Here is a 13,612-nt window from a genome sequence, read left to right on the forward strand (position 1 = left end):
TATTTTTGTCCTTTAAACCTAGGTGCGTCTTATGGTCCGGAGCGTCTTATAGTCCGAAAAATACGGTATATATATATATATATATACACATACACAGTGGAGGAAATAATTATTTGACCCCTCACTGATTTTGTAAGTTTGTCCAATGACAAAGAAATGAAAAGTCTCAGAACAGTATCATTTCAATGGGAGGATTATTTTAACAGTGGCAGATAGCACATCACAGGAAAATCGAAAAAAATAACCTTAAATAAAAGATAGCAACTGATTGCATTTCATTGAGTGAAATAAGTTTTTGAACCCCTACCAACCATTAAGAGTTCTGGCTCCCACAGAGTGGTTAGACATGTCTACTCAATTAGTCACCCTCATTAAGGACACCTGTCTTAACTAGTCACCTGTATAAAAGACACCTGTCTACAGAATCAATCAATCAAGCAGACTCCAAACTCTCCAACTTGGAAAAGACCAAAGAGCTGTCCAAGGATGTCAGAGACAAAATTGTAGACCTGCACAAGGCTGGAATGGGCTACAAAACCATTAGCAAGAAGCTGGGAGAGAAGGTGACAACTGTTGGTGCGATTGTTCGAAAATGGAAGGAGCACAAAATGACCATCAATCGACCTCGCTCTGGGGCTCCACGCAAGATCTCACCTCGTGGGGTGTCAATGGTTCTGAGAAAGGTGAAAAAGCATCCTAGAACTACACGGGAGGAGTTAGTGAATGACCTCAAATTAGCAGGGACCACCGTCACCAAGAAAACCATTGGAAACACATTACACCGCAATGGATTAAAATCCTGCAGGGCTCGCAAGGTCCCCCTGCTCAAGAAGCACATGTGCAGGCCCGTCTGAAGTTTGCCAATGAACACCTGAATGATTCTGTGAGTGACTGGGAGAAGGTGCTGTGGTCTGATGAGACCAAAATATAGCTCTTTGGCATTAACTCAACTCGCTGTGTTTGGAGGAAGAAAAATGCTGCCTATGACCCTCAAAACACCGTCCCCACCGTCAAGCATGGGGGTGGAAACATTTTGCTTTGGGGGTGTTTTTCTGCTAAGGGCACAGGACAACTTAATCGCATTAACGGGAAAATGGACGAAGCCATGTATCGTGAAATTCTGAACGACAACCTCCTTCCCTCTGCCAGGAAACTGAAAATGAGTCGTGGATGGGTGTTCCAGCACGACAATGACCCAAAACATACAGCAAAGGCAACAAAGGAGTGGCTCAAGAAGAAGCACATTAAGGTCATGGAGTGGCCTAGTCAGTCTCCGGACCTTAATCCAATAGAAAACCTATGGAGGGAGCTCAAGCTCAGAGTTGCACAGAGACAGCCTCGAAACCTTAGGTATTTAGAGATGATCTGCAAAGAGGAGTGGACCAACATTTTACTAAAATGTGTGCAAACTTGGTCATCAATTACAAGAAACGTTTGACCTCTGTGCTTGCAAACAAGGGTTTTTCCACTAAGTATTAAGTCTTTTATTGTTAGAGGGTTCAAAAACTTATTTCACTCAATGAAATGCAAATCAGTTGCTATCTTTTATTTAAGGTTGTTTTTTCGATTTTCCTTTTGATGTGCTATCTGCCACTGTTAAAATAAACCTACCATTGAAATGATACTGTTCTGAGACTTTTCATTTCTTTGTCATTGGACAAACTTACAAAATCAGTGAGGGGTCAAATAATTATTTCCTCCACTGTGTATATATATATATATATATATATATATATATATATATATATATATATATATATATATATATATATATATATATATATATATATATATATATATATATATATATATATATATATATATATATATATATGTGCTGCAGAGAACTGCATTATTAAAGGCAGGGATTGATGCAGCCAGCTGAAGGCCTGGAGTGTCTGTCTTGCATAGGATACATTTTTTTGCCTTTTAAAATATTGTATTTATTTGGCTAATTCTCTGCCTTAGTGCTTTTGGAGTTACTTAATCAGAAGAGGTAAACAAATCAGGTAATCGGACTCAGGTCTGACTTTAAAACCTGGTCCAGGTGTATGATGCAAACGAATGAATGCACAACAGCATGGAAACTAGAATGATGAAAAAAAAAAAAAAAAAAAAAAAAAAAGCTTATCTTTAGAATGTGTAAACATTTCAGGCAAAGTACAACATTGTTTTTTTTTAAATATCGCATACTGTGTATCACTGCAGATGGGCCGATCAAAAGATAAGTCCACCCCCAACTTTTGACCTGAAAATAGGCCAAATGTCGTGCCGTATAACTAAGCCAACCTTCTAATGTGCCACTCTAGCGCCCCCCCCATATGCAGAGCGTACGTTGGAAGCGTGCCAGTGAAAGCATAGCTACCTGTCCTAGCCGGAACCCTGCGTTACCTTACATTCCTCACACAGTATAACATCACTGCTATGGGACACCTAGTTTTTGGGCTCGGCACTAAGCACTGTAACCACTTGCTTTGCTACAGAATACCTTGATGTTTTACCTTGCCTGTAACATATATAACATACTTGCAAGATCATGTGTTTTGAGTGACAACCACCATTCAGATGACATAACAGATTCCCTACATTTCGTCTACTTGCTGAAAAATGTCAAGAACATGGTAATCTAGGGATGTTGTTGGATGTCAATTTGGAATGAGGGGTGGAGCATATAATTCCTTTACAGGTTTGTCCATCCAAAAATTTCTGGCATGGAGGTTTGAGTTAGGAGAGATTTTTCTACAGGCAACCCTTGTTACAATAAAAAGATTGCTATGGTAACTGCAACTATTACAGTAACGCATCAGTGGAAGTGACTAATTTATACCTTCATCACATCAGGGCTGCAATGCCTTCTATGCAGGCCTCCCAAACAAGGACCTGTACCGACCGCACTTCAAAACATTTGAACCTAGAGCTTTCTGTCATGCTGTCCCTACCCTTTGGAATTCCCTACCACACCCAGTAAAGACAGCCTCATCCCTGGAGTTCTTTACATCCAGACTGAGAAGCCACCTGTGTAGCCTGGAATTTGCAGACTTGTAGAATTCTTCCTCTGTACTAACATTCCCCAGTCAACCAAATGGTCTGAGCCATGCTTATGAGTCCTACAGGAGAAAAGCTCTTTACAAGTGTTTGTTGTTGTAATAAGGAAAAGGAACTACAAAGAAGTCTTACCACTGCTGGTGACGGAACATGAATGCTGGCAACTGAACGCGGTCGTATATGATTGGCCAGATGGCACAACACAACGCCATCCATGAGAGCTCCTCCAATATCATCAGGCAAAATAACTTTTAGCCTGGACTCGAGATTCTGCGGAAACATAGAAAGGACATTTAGCTTTATACCGCACACACTTAAAATACTTCCAGTAATGTAAATACCTCAATGGTTTCCTAGACAGGGATAAATAATGGTCCTGGACATTCATCACCGGAGAAGCCATAAACACCCTTTCTCTCTGGCAGTAAAGTAGCTGCTTCACTGGGAATGATTATAAAAAGGGAAGTGCTGCCAATATTATGCTGTGAGCTTCCCTACAGTAACACAGACTACAGTGCTAAAGCTAAATACTCACCACAGCCACGAGGAAGATGGATCCAGCAACGTCTCCTTGACGAGAGTCCCACGATCCATCTTCCGGACGGCAGGTATGCACAACAACACACGACGGGCGTGAATAGGAAATCAAGTGATTGCGGTACTTTGCGTAGAGTCTTCGGGGATCATGAAGATCCGATGGCTGTGACCGTTGCGGTGGGTACAAGTGTGCAATCACGCGGACGTCATTTAGCGTTGCGCTAAATGACGTCCGCGTGATTGCACACTTGTACCCATGTCACGAGAATGCAGAAGCCAGTCATTGGGAAAATCGCTTAGAGGAACTCCAGTGAAAATAATGTAATAAAAAAATTGCTTCCTTTTTACAATAATTATGTATAAATGATTTAGTCAGTGTTTGCCCATTGTAAAATATTTTAAATCCCTGATTTATATTCCGACATTAATCACATGGTGACATTTTTACTGCTGGCAAGTAATGTAGCTGCTGCTTGCTGTTATGGCACTTGGAAACAGCTTTAACCTCTTGAGGACCGCAGTGCTAAACCCCCCTAGTAACTAGGCGGCCATTTTAAGTAAAATAGGCCACTGCAGCTTTAAGGCTAAGCTGCAGGGCCGCACAACACAGCACACAAGTGATCCCCCCCTTTTCTCCCCACTAACAAAGAGCTCTGTTGGTGGGGTCTGACCGCTCTGATCTGTTGGTGGGGTCTGATGCAAAACAGAGCCCCAGGACTTTACGCCAATCGGCGTTAGGCGGTCCTGGGGCTACCGCCGCGGCCACGCCCATCGGCGTGACGTGGTCGGCAAGAGGTTAAACAGCTATTTACGACAATGCAACAGGGTTCACAGACAGGAAACTGCCAAGAGTATGTACTGAGAATTTCTTTGTGGGAGGGGTTTCACCACAATATCAGCCATACAGCGCCCCCTGATGGTCTGTTTGTGAAAAGGAATAGATTTCTCATGTAAAAGGGGGTATCCGCTACTGATTGGGATAAAGGAAACCAGAGGCGAAAATAAACTAATGAAATAAACGATTGCATCTATCTTCCGTCTCCCAAAAATGACTTTTTAACATATTCCACAGTTTTATTTTATGTTTAAATCTACTTTTTTAAGTTTTAACTTTTATTGTTTTTGCTCAATGTCACATTCATTGAAGTAGGCCAGAGCTAAAATCTATGAACCATTGACCCTTTTTATCTCTTTTCTGCTCTCAGAAGCCAATTTCTGCTAGGAAAGTGTTTTATAGTTGGAATTTCTTATCAGTGAGGGTCACACTGTAGTCAAGTCCTGTCCGAGTCAGCCACTTACATACCTGATATTTAACTCTTTCAGGCAGAGTAAGAAAAAAAAAAAAGGAACAGCATAATTATTTGTGTGCTTGCCACTGTACATACGCAGCATAAATATTTGTGTGCTTGCCACTGTACATACACGTCAATCTCATCATGTCATATGTCACCTCTGGTATCGTGTTTCGTCTTCTGAATACTCCAATCAACACTGTCCTGACCTGGCCAAGATGCTGCAGAGTTTATGGGAGGCTCATATTTGTCTGGATGGGTTTTTTCAGGACTGGCTGGGTAGAATTACAAACCTTTTCACAGCCACTCCATGTATACTGTATTTTATCAGCTTTAAAGGTGTCCATTAATGGTACAAAATTTTCATCAGATGTGATCTTTCAATGCAATTTTTACAATCAAGATTAATTGGAAGGTAATTAGAGATTGTTCCCATAAGTGGGTTAATTAGGGCATCTTCTCTCTTCCAACTTGAACGTAAAATCCAACATTTGAATTGATTAAACTTTCTGATCTAATCGACCACAGAATCGTTTTACACTAAAGAAGGGGAGGTGAAGAGATGGACTCGGTGAAGTAGATTAGTATTCATAGTATTCAAAATCTGTTGGCCCTCATAGTAAATTGTAGTGGTAAAATTGGCCAATAAAATTGGATGTGTGTATGCACCCTTCAGCCTGGTACACACATCCAGTTTTGAGTGGCCAATTTTATCACCTTCACGTAGCATGAGCGCCAACATACTTTGAATACTATGAACACATTGTTTAGGTAAGCATTCATATATGGAAGTGGTAAAATTGGCCAATCATTAGCCAATCAAAAATAAATGTGTATATGCACCCATACTTACCAGCTATATAGGAGATATAAGCTATGCCAAAAGCCAATGAACTAATGGCACTACAAATCAGGCAAAGTAGAAATATTGCATTGCAATCACAATTACTACTTATAGAATGCATGTATACAGCACTGACTCTTCTCATAGCACTGAGAGTGCATTGGAGAATGTATGGCGATGACTGCACTAGACAAAATGTGGGTGAAAGCCAACTAAACTGGCAGTATATTTTTGTGAAGAGGGAGGACTGAGTAGACAAAGGAGACCCCAGCAAACACAAGGAAAACAATCTTTGGAAAGGGAATTCACAAATCCATGCTCCCTCTATTGGAATCGCAAGAAACTTCAGCTGCAAACCAGTAGGACCAAGTCCCATACATGATCACTCCAAGCAAATAAACCAAATCTGTTGCGCTATTGTTTCCATTAAAGGACAACCGAGGTGACGTGATATGATGGTTTTTTTCTTTCTCTGTCCAAAAGAGTTAAATATCAGGTATGCAAGTGACAGTTTCTGTCTGGGTCGGGACTGGGTCAGACTGAGTCAGACTATAGCATAACCCTCACTGATAAGTAATTACAGCCATAAAACCCTTTCCTGTCGGTAAATGGCTTCTGGGAGCAGGAAAGAGATAAAAAGGTTCAATAATTCATAGATTTGAGCTCTAGCATACTTCAATGAAGTTATCATTGAACAGAGAATGAAACAATAAAAACGTAAAAACTAGATTTAAATATAAATTAAAACTGTGTAATATCAAAGAATAAGTTATTTTTAGGAGGAGGAGGATACATACAATTGTTTTTCTCATCAGTTTATTTTCACCTTGGATGTCCCTTATTAGAGATCTCATTCCAATGTAAGCGGGACATGTCATTTGTCTCTGGTGTAGACTCCAATAACCTTAGAGTATGTAGGGAGACAAAGAAAAGGTAGACAGGGACTCCCTCAGTGTTGCAATAAAAGTACAGATTTTATTTGAATCTCCAGATAAAATACAACAAAGTACACTAACTTATGTGGGTTCTAAAACCATTTAGGGCCCTCGGGTTACATGCACTTCCCAACTCAGTGGTACTATATAAATAGTCATCAAATGGGGGAGCTGCACCGTATGCAAGCTTGTGGTAATTGAAGTTTGATATCCTTCTGACCTCCATTACCACAAACCCCCACACAGTGCAGCTTCCCTGCATGCTGTGTGCAGTGACTCATATCTGGAACTAAAGCGGCGCGTGGAGGGGGCAGAATTAAGGATGGGCAGAGAGGAGGAAGAACTGCCACTTCCTCCCCACCCATTATCGACTTACTGCTCAGTCGAAGATTACAACTGAGCAAAACGGGGGCCACATGGGGTGATGTAACAGTCACAGCACCAGTAATAAAACAGTATTAAAAGTATTATTGTGGTGGAAAACTGGGTCAGGGATACTTTAAATAGCAGTATCAATCTACTTTTCTCACCATTTAAAAGTCCAGTTTCAAAATTCCTACTACATTACATCAACTTTACTCAAGAGTCATAGGAAAGGCAAAATTAAACAAAATGGTTACATCACGTAAACAAAGTCCAGTTGTATTTAGTTTTTCATCAGAGTCAGTGTCTGTTTTGCATAATGCCGGTAAGGTACTATTGCAATCTGTTCCTTATAACCAATAAGCATTCAGTTCGGAAATTCCACGGAATCATTTGGAGAAACCACTAAAATGGTCCTCCAAAATATAAAAATTCTCAAGAAACTCTAAGTCTTATAGTTAAGGACAGTGGTGGAAGTAGCGCGAAACCGGGGAAGAACTCGATATCAAAGCCAGTTACCAAATGCAGTGCTTTCCCTCATGTGATCTTTTTCCATTCACTTCGACAATGTGTAAACTTTTGTTTTGCTTAACATTTTAGTAAAAAAAAAAAAAAAAAAAAAAAAAAAAGGCTTTTTGGACTTCTGCAGCCCCTTACACACTCCTGGGAGTTCTGGCTCACCATGAGCTTGCTGAGTATTCTGTAACTAGGGGGAGCTTCAAGTCCTACCCAATAGAACCAACATTAATCCATGCCTTGCACTTATGAGGATCAGCGATCTGAACCAATCTGTATGCATGCTGAATTATTGTGGTTCTGTACAATAGCTGACGCATTTCATTCCAGCGGATCTGGAGGGGTGGCTATCTTACAGGGACAACAAAGGATTGTTATAGTCAGCAGTGATGCATGGTGGGAGACCTCATATGCTCACTCTCACCTGAATAATCACAAATACCTTCTGTTTTAAGAAGGCCAACTTTTGTTTTGCTTAACCACTTAAGGACCACAGTCTTTTCGCCCCTTAAGGACCAGAGCCTTTTTCTCCATTCAGACCACTGCAGCTTTCACGGTTTATTGCTCGGTCATACAACCTACCACCTAAAGGAATTTTACCTCCTTTTCTTGTCACTAATACAGCTTTCTTTTGCTGCTATTTGATTGCTGCTGCGAGTTTTAGTTTTTATTATATTCATCAAAAAAGACATGAATTTTGGCAAAAAAAATGACTTTTAACTTGCTGTGCTGACATTTTTCAAATAAAGTAAAATTTCCTATACATTTGAGCGCGAAAGTTATTCTGCTACATATCTTTGATTAAAAAAAAAAAACATTCAGTGTATATTTATTGGATTGGGTAAAAGTTATAGCGTTTACAAACTATGGTGCCAAAAGTGAATTTTCCCATTTTCAAGCATCTCTGACTTTTCTGCGCACCTGTCAGGTTTCATGAGGGGCTAAAATTCCAGGATAGTACAAATACCCCCCAAATGACCCCATTTTGGAAAGAAGACATCCCAAAGTATTCAGTGAGAGGCATGGTGAGTTCATAGAAGATTTTATTTTTTGTCACAAGTTAGCGGAAAATGACACTTTGTGACAACAACAACAACAAAAAAAAGTTTCCATTTCTTCTAAATTGCGACAAAAAAAAATTAAATCTGCCACGGACTCACTATGCTCCTCTCTGAATACCTTGAAGTGTCTACTTTCCAAAATGGGGTCATTTGTGGGGTGTGTTCACTGTCCTGGCATTTTGGGGGGTGCCTAATTGTAAGCACCCCTGTAAAGCCTAAAGATGCTCATTGGACTTTGGGCCCCTTAGCGCAGTTAGGCTGCAAAAAAGTGCCACAAATGTGGTATTGCCGTACTCAGGAGAAGTAGTATAATGTGTTTTGGGGTGTATTTTTACACATACCCATGCTGGGTGGGAGAAATATCTCCGTAAATGACAATTGTTTTATTTTTTTTTACACACAATTGTCTATTTATAGAGATATTTCTTCCACTCAGCATGGGTATGTGGAAAAATACACCCCAAAACACATTATACTACTTCTCCTGAGTACGGCGATACCACATGTGTGGCACTTTTTTGCACCCTAACTGCGCTAAGGGGCCCAAAGTTCAATGAGTACCTTTAGGATTTCACAGGTCATTTTGAGAAATTTCGTTTCAAGACTACTCCTCACGGTTTAGGGCCCCTAAAATGCCAGGACAGTATAGGAACCCCACAAATTACCCCATTTTAGAAAGAAGACACCCCAAGGTATTCCGTTAGGAGGATGGTGAGTTCATAGAAGATTTTTTTTTTGTCACAAGTTAGCGGAAATTGATTTTAATTGTTTTTCTTCACAAAGTGTAATTTTCCGCTAACTTGTGACAAAAAATAAAATCTTCTATGAACTCACCATACTCCTAACGGAATACCTTGGGGTGTCTTCTTTCTAAAATGGGGTCATTTGTGGGGTTCCTATACTGCCCTGGCATTTTAGGGGCCCTAAACCGTGAGGAGTAGTCTTGAAACCAAATGTCGCAAAATGACCTGTGAAATCTTAAAGGTACTCATTGGATTTTGGGCCCCTTAGCGCTCTTAGGGTGCAAAAAAGTGCCACACATGTGGTACCGCCGTACTCAGGAGAAGTAGTATGTGTTTTGGGGTGTATTTTTACACATACCCATGCTGGGTGGGAGAAATATCTCTGTAAATGACAATTGTTTGATTTTTTTTACACACAATTGTCCATTTACAGAGAGATTTCTCCCACCCAGCATGGGTATGTGTAAAAATACACCCCAAAACACATTATACTACTTTTTCTGAGTACGGCGATACCACATGACACTTTTTTGCAACCTAGGTGCGCTAAGGGGCCTAACGTCCTATTCACAGGTCATTTTGAGGAATTTGGATTCTAGACTACTGCTCACGATTTAGGGCCCCTAAAATGCCAGGGCAGTATAGGAACCCCACAAGTGACCCCATTTTAGAAAGAAGACACCCCAAGGTATACTGTTAGGAGTATGGTGAGTTCATAGAAGATTTTTTTTTTTTGTCACAAGTTAGCGGAAAATGACACTGTGAAAAAAAAAATACATATCAATTTCCGCTAACTTGTGACAAAAAATAAAATCTTCTATGAACTCATCATACACCTAACAGAATACCTTGGGTGTCTTTCTAAAATGGGGTCACTTGTGGGGTTCCTATACTGCCCTGGCATTTTAGGGGCCCTAAACCGTGAGGAGTAGTCTTGAACCCAAATGTCTCAAAATGACCTGTGAAATCCTAAAGGTACTCATTGGACTTTGGGCCCCTTAGCACAGTTAGGCTGCAAAAAAGTGTCACACATGTGGTATCGCCGTACTCAGAAGAAGTAGTATAATGTGTTTTGTGGTGTATTTTTACATATAACCATGCTGGGTGGGAGAAATATCTCTGTAAATGACACATTTTTGATTTTTTTTACACACAAGTGTCCATTTACAGAGAGATTTCTCCCACCCAGCATGGGTATGTGTAAAAATACTTATTTAAGCATAGCGGTCATACAGCATACAGGTAAGCACAACGTTTCGGGCAGAAGCCCTTTCTCAAGTGCTCTAACTAATCTGGTTACACCATGTGAAATATAAAACCAACTTTAACACACCACACCCAAATCATTGGGGGGCGGGCACATGCTTAAAGGTACACTAACCCTTTTCGGGTCAGAGAGCAGCAAAAAATATTCATAAGAAGCATCTGAGACTGAAGTCTTCGTTTAAGCCATAAGGTGACTGAGTGCCCAGCCTCTCCATCCACCACGCCTCACGTCTAAGCAAGGCAGTTCTACGATCCTGGCCTTCATGGAACTGCACTACCTCCAAAACCAACCATCTCAGCTGACTAACACTATGCCCTAAATCCCTGAAATGTCTTGCTAAAGGGGGGTCCCGATTTCTCTCCTCCTCCCCCCTTTTGTTTTTATTGGGGTTTTGAATGGTGCTTCTATGCTCATTTAATCGAGACCTTATATCTCTTTTAGTCTGACCTACATAGGCCAACCCACAGGGGCATTTTATACAGTAAACCACCCCCTTAGTGTCACAAGTGGCATAGTCTCTTAGTTGGATTGGGGTTCCCTGCCGTGGATGGCTGACTTCTGCCCCCCTAATAATGCCATTGCAATTTTGGCAATGCAAACAGGGAAAGGTGCCTACTTTCGGTGGCCCCAAAAACCGTTGTACAGGCCCACTCGTTCTCCCAATATCTGCACGGACCAAATGGTCCCTGATGGACTTACCCTTTCTGTATACAAATCTTGGGGGGGTCCTACATACAGGAGACAGCTGGGCGTCCGCCTCAATCACCGGCCAAAACTTCAACATCGTGTCTCGTAGAACAGCAGCCTCTCTACAAAATGTAGTAACAAAATTAACTTCACTTCTTTCATCCTGTTTTTCCCTATTGTATGTTCTCAATGCTTCTCGATCTAATCCTCCCACCTCTGCTGCTATTTCCTCACATCTTTTTTCGCTATAGCCCCTTTTAACAAAATCCTGTGTGAGGAGTCGTGCCTGCTTCGTGTACAGTTCATCCGAGGATGTGATCCTCCGCACTCTGACGTACTGGCTCTTAGGGAGCCCATTCACAAGTGGCTTAGGATGACAACTACTCGCTAATAAATAGCCATTTTTGTCAGTTTCTTTCCTATAAAGATCAGTTTCAAAAAAACCAACTTTCTTCCTAACCTCCACATCAAGGAAATGTAACGTGTGGGCATTATAATCCATTTTAAATTTGATGGTATCATGTTTCTCATTAATTGTGCTAAAAAACCGGCACAACTCCTCCTCTGTTCCTGACCACCCAAAAAATAGGTCGTCAATAAACCTGCAGTATCCCCTGATGCCAGTGGGGGCCCCTACACCAATGAAATATGTTCTCTCAAAATCAGACATCACCAAATTCGCCACACTCGGTGCATAAGGGGCCCCCATTGGCACCCCAAGGGTCTGCAGGTAAAAATTATCCCCAAACCTGAAATAAGAATGGGAGAGGCAAAACTCCAGCAATGCCATTACAAAAACAAGCATCTCATTAGATACCCTGCTATCACCCTGTAGACGTTCTTTCACAGATGCAAGTGCTTCACCATGGATAATATTGTTATAAAGATTTACCACATCCATGCTTACTAAAAAATCCACATCATCAACCTTGATCTGATCTAACATTTTAAGGAATTGAGTCGTATCCTTCAGGCAGAACTCATCAGCTTTCACAATCGGTTGCAACCACGTATCTACATATATCCCCAGTGGTTCAAGTAAAGAATCCACCGCGGACACTATCGGTCTTCCGGGGGGATGAAAGAGATCTTTATGCACCTTCGGCAAGGTGTAAAACACCGGGACCCTTGGTGACTCCTTTAACAAGACCCCCGCCAGATCTTTACTGATTATGCCCGTAGCTACTGCATCATTCAGAAATTCATCAATCTCAGCTTTAAAGCGTGCTGTGGGATCATTAGATAAACATCTATACATTCTTTGATCCCCAAGTTGTCTTTCGATCTCATTAACATAATCTATACGATTTTGTACTACTATCGCACCCCCCTTGTCCGCCTTTTTTATAATCACTGATTTATCATTCTTCAATTTACTTAATGCTGCCTGTTCTGCATGAGTCAAATTCGACTGGCTCCTGTTTCTTTTATCCACTGTTCTCTTAGTGTCCTGCAGAACGAGTTTTTCAAAGAGTTCCAATGAACTACTAGTGAATGGTGGGTCCACTTTACTCCGTGGTGAAAAAAGATGTGAGGAAATAGCAGCAGAGGTGGGAGGATTAGATCGAGAAGCATTGAGAACATACAATAGGGAAAAACAGGATGAAAGAAGTGAAGTTAATTTTGTTACTACATTTTGTAGAGAGGCTGCTGTTCTACGAGACACGATGTTGAAGTTTTGGCCGGTGATTGAGGCGGACGCCCAGCTGTCTCCTGTATGTAGGACCCCCCCAAGATTTGTATACAGAAAGGGTAAGTCCATCAGGGACCATTTGGTCCGTGCAGATATTGGGAGAACGAGTGGGCCTGTACAACGGTTTTTGGGGCCACCGAAAGTAGGCACCTTTCCCTGTTTGCATTGCCAAAATTGCAATGGCATTATTAGGGGGGCAGAAGTCAGCCATCCACGGCAGGGAACCCCAATCCAACTAAGAGACTATGCCACTTGTGACACTAAGGGGGTGGTTTACTGTATAAAATGCCCCTGTGGGTTGGCCTATGTAGGTCAGACTAAAAGAGATATAAGGTCTCGATTAAATGAGCATAGAAGCACCATTCAAAACCCCAATAAAAACAAAAGGGGGGAGGAGGAGAGAAATCGGGACCCCCCTTTAGCAAGACATTTCAGGGATTTAGGGCATAGTGTTAGTCAGCTGAGATGGTTGGTTTTGGAGGTAGTGCAGTTCCATGAAGGCCAGGATCGTAGAACTGCCTTGCTTAGACGTGAGGCGTGGTGGATGGAGAGGCTGGGCACTCAGTCACCTTATGGCTTAAACGAAGACTTCAGTCTCAGATGCTTCTTATGAATATTTTTTGCTGCTC

At 41.4% G+C, this 13,612-nt stretch overlaps 1 protein-coding gene across 4 annotated transcripts in view; it reads right to left on the minus strand.

The window, feature by feature from the left end:
- The window catches only part of LRCH2 (leucine rich repeats and calponin homology domain containing 2), a 157,614-nt gene that overhangs the window by 20,733 nt on the left and 123,269 nt on the right, over positions 1–13,612 (minus strand). For all 4 annotated transcript variants that reach the window (XM_068250914.1, XM_068250913.1, XM_068250912.1 and 1 more), the window contains one exon: positions 3,178–3,315. In XM_068250914.1, the coding sequence (XP_068107015.1) occupies positions 3,178–3,315 (138 nt within the window). The remainder of the gene's footprint in view (positions 1–3,177; positions 3,316–13,612) is intronic.

The sequence above is a fragment of the Hyperolius riggenbachi genome, chromosome 8 (assembly GCF_040937935.1).
Source record: "Hyperolius riggenbachi isolate aHypRig1 chromosome 8, aHypRig1.pri, whole genome shotgun sequence".
Taxonomy (NCBI): domain Eukaryota; kingdom Metazoa; phylum Chordata; class Amphibia; order Anura; family Hyperoliidae; genus Hyperolius; species Hyperolius riggenbachi.